This window comes from Zingiber officinale, chromosome 7A (assembly GCF_018446385.1).
Source record: "Zingiber officinale cultivar Zhangliang chromosome 7A, Zo_v1.1, whole genome shotgun sequence".
Classification (NCBI taxonomy): domain Eukaryota; kingdom Viridiplantae; phylum Streptophyta; class Magnoliopsida; order Zingiberales; family Zingiberaceae; genus Zingiber; species Zingiber officinale.
The window spans coordinates 127876243-127879565 of NC_055998.1; the positions used below are offsets into that span (position 1 = coordinate 127876243).

The 3323-nt window shown below is 49.1% G+C and overlaps 1 protein-coding gene across 1 annotated transcript; it reads left to right on the forward strand.

Moving 5' to 3' along the window:
- The first annotated feature begins 439 nt into the window (after positions 1–439).
- Positions 440–2328, forward strand: LOC122002477 (RING-H2 finger protein ATL65-like). Its single transcript, XM_042557657.1, has one exon. The coding sequence runs from the start codon at positions 469–471 to the stop codon at positions 1711–1713; it is 1245 nt and encodes a 414-aa protein (XP_042413591.1). The 5' UTR covers positions 440–468; the 3' UTR covers positions 1714–2328.
- Positions 2329–3323: the final 995 nt, after the last annotated feature.

The window sequence follows — 3323 nt, forward strand, 5'->3', positions numbered from 1 at the left end:
TTGTAAACGATAAGGGCAAAGGCTATCTACGCCATTGGCTGTGTCATACGAGCAAAAAGTCCAGTCCTATTTATTCGGCAATTAATACATCAAATTTAATTTACTATTTCTAATGAAATGATTTTGAAAATCAGAAGAAAAATAATTCATAAATGCTTAGCAAGGGCCATTTATTACCTTTGCCAGTCACGCGCTATGCACGTGCTCGATGCGCTTCAGGGAAGGGCTCCTTCTGAACTGAAACGCCGTCGTTGTGTACCTCGAATTGTTACGATGTCCCGCGGGGACACTTTCAGAGGCCTCGTCGAATTTGAGATTTATTTATGATAGCCTGCTGGAACATGATAAGTTAATGCGGTGTCCTCGCGAGAACAGATGGTACAAACAGTGCGGAAGGCAACGCGAGGACAAAATAAAGATCGAGCGAAGGAGACTTACGATGTTTCTTTGCGTAGTTTGTTACCAGTGATGAAGACGACGGCTGAGACACCCGCGGCGGCCCCGGTCGCGGCCGCAGCTTTCTACGATTTCGCTTGGGGGCCGTCCCCCTCGATCGGAAGCAGCGGCGGAGGTGACTCGCCACCTAAGGCGCGGGTCACCCCGGACTTCAGCCCCCCGCTCATCGCCATGGTCGCCGTCGTCGGCACCGCTATCCTCATCGTGCTCTACGCTGGGGTGGTCTCCCGGCATCTGAGCCGGCTACACCGCCGCTGGCGGAGGTGGAGGCGGCGACGGCGGCTCCTCCAGTCGACGGCCTCTGTCTCCGACTTGGAATCGCCCCAGCCCTTCGGCGGCGTCGGCGCTGCCTCCTTCGACTCGTCCGAGATCTTTCTCTCAGCCTACGGCCTCGACGATGCGGCGATCAAGGCGCTGCCGGTGTCGCTCTTCTCGCGGACCAAAGCCAAGCACCTGGCCGCCACCAATCGGGAGTGCGCGGTGTGCTTGCTGGAGTTCGAAGATGATGATGCGCTCCGCACGCTGCCGCTGTGCGCCCACGCCTTCCACACGGATTGCATCGACGTGTGGCTCCGCTCCCACGCCACCTGCCCTCTCTGCCGCGCCGCCGTGCTCCTCCTCCGCGAGATCCCTCCGTTCGCCCCAATCCGCGCCGCCCGGATCCGCCCCAGCCTCGATGACATTTTCCTTGTCGATCCCCCGATTCTGACCGCGGTAAACCCTAACGACACCGCCGCAATGCCGCCGGAGCAACCCGATCGCGAGATCGCGGTCTCTTCAGAGGTGTCCCCTGCCCGCGCCGTCGGCCCGCGGGATTTCCTCCTCAAACGATCCTACTCCGACGGCTTCGACCGGGGTATGGAGGCGGATCGGATGGTTCTAGAACCATCAACAGCGTCTCCGTGGCGGCATCGCCACGGGCGAGTAGGGGGTTTCTGGAGCAAGCGTTGGCCGTCTCCTTTCTGCGGGTCCTCCGCGTCGCGGGTGTTCTCCTTCCGCTCCTCCCGTCTCGCCAAATCCCCGGCCTTCTTCAAGCGCCGCGGGTTCTTCCCGCTCTCATCGGAGCCCAGCGGGCGGCTGAGCTTCGGCGCGGGGCCGTCGGCGCGGAGGAGCAGGTCGATGACGAGCCCATCGTCGATATCGCTGTCCGTGCGAGCGGCGGCTCTGCCGTCGTCGTCGTTGTCGGCGGCGTTTTCCTCCAGTCGGATGCGGTGCGGGGACCCGGAGGCGCTGCTGTCGCCGGACCGGTTGAAATAGCCAACGTCGGCCGGCGGTGGCCGGAGGATGCAATGTGGCGGGAGAGAGAAGGTGGATGGTGATGAGGTGGAGCTCCTTAATGGCGGTCGCATGCCTCAATTTAATGAGCTGCCTGCTCGCTTTTAATGGCGGAGGGAGAGATCAAGCGAAGGGATGTGGAAGTGGGCGACGGGCTGTTGGTGCTCATAAATGCAGCTACTATTTGAATGGTGGCACGTGATAGACTCGTGACAAATGGCTGGCTTTTCCAGTCAACGGATAAGAGAAATTCTTCTTTTTTGACGGTGCCTTTCTTCTGTACACCCCTGTTTCCTGCACCCGCCTTCCTATTTGTCCCCAGCAATTAGACCCTTTTTACGACGGCATGGGGGCCGCACTCATAGGATTAGTCAATTATTTGGATACTCCTAGTGGGTTATGCTGTTGGTGACTTGGCGGGAGATTGTGACATATATCCGTGAATGTGGACTCAGTGGGAATGAAGACATCGCCGTTTAAAAGAAACATTAGACTATTTTGCCACCTTGCCATGAGGGACTACTGGACTAGGGTACATATGTTATTGCAACTTACAACATGGCCATGGTAAAAAGATTGCAGCCACTCCGGATTCCGGATTGGTACACTTACATGAGTAATTACTTCACTGGATTTTGTCAATTTTTTTTTTTTTTTAGGTAGATGGTTGCTAGGACAAATATCTCTATCAGAAGCATTGTTGGCATTCAAAATTATATGCGACTGACGATCAATTATAAGTGATATAAAAAATTAATTAATTAATTTTAAAATATAAACAAAATAAAAAATATATGAATACTAATTATTTAAAAACATTATATAATAATATTTAATATTTAATATATTCAAAAATATATGACACAGAAATATTAATATTATTAAAGTTGTGCTCGGTCTTTTTTTAAAATCAAATTTATTAATTATCATATTAAAAAATTTAAATCAAATTTATTAATTATTATATCTAAAAAAATCAAGATTATTGATAAAAATTTTGATAGAAATTAAATTTTGTCATAAATTCTCAACGGAATCTATAAAATTTAATTTCCGTCGAGCTTAGGGTTACCAACGGAATTTAATTTTTATTGATAATTATCGACGGAATTTAATTTTTATTGAGATGCTTAGGATTACTGAAGGAATATTTTTCTCTATCGGTAATATCAAATAAATTCTTGATGACAATCACATTCTGTCGATAATAACCAATAGAATTTGATTTCTGCCAACATAATTTCGAATTACCGACAGAATTATTATTTCGTCAGTAATATCAAATACAATTACTGACAATCTATATTTCACCAGTAATTCCATTTGGAATTATCGACGGAAACTATATTCTGTTGGTAATCTCCGATAGACTATCGGTGGAATCTTATTCTGTCGGTAAGTCCAATTAAAATTAAGGCACCGCCCCAATTTCCTTTTCCTCACACTCATGTGCGGCTTTGGTTCCTTCTTCTCAAATCTCCAACACTCGGATGATTCTCCAATAAGTCTCTCCCCCTCTCCTCTCCTCTTCCTCTTCCCAATGTTGACAGCGACTAGCGACTAGCATAAGACGCGGCTGGCGATTGTGTTAA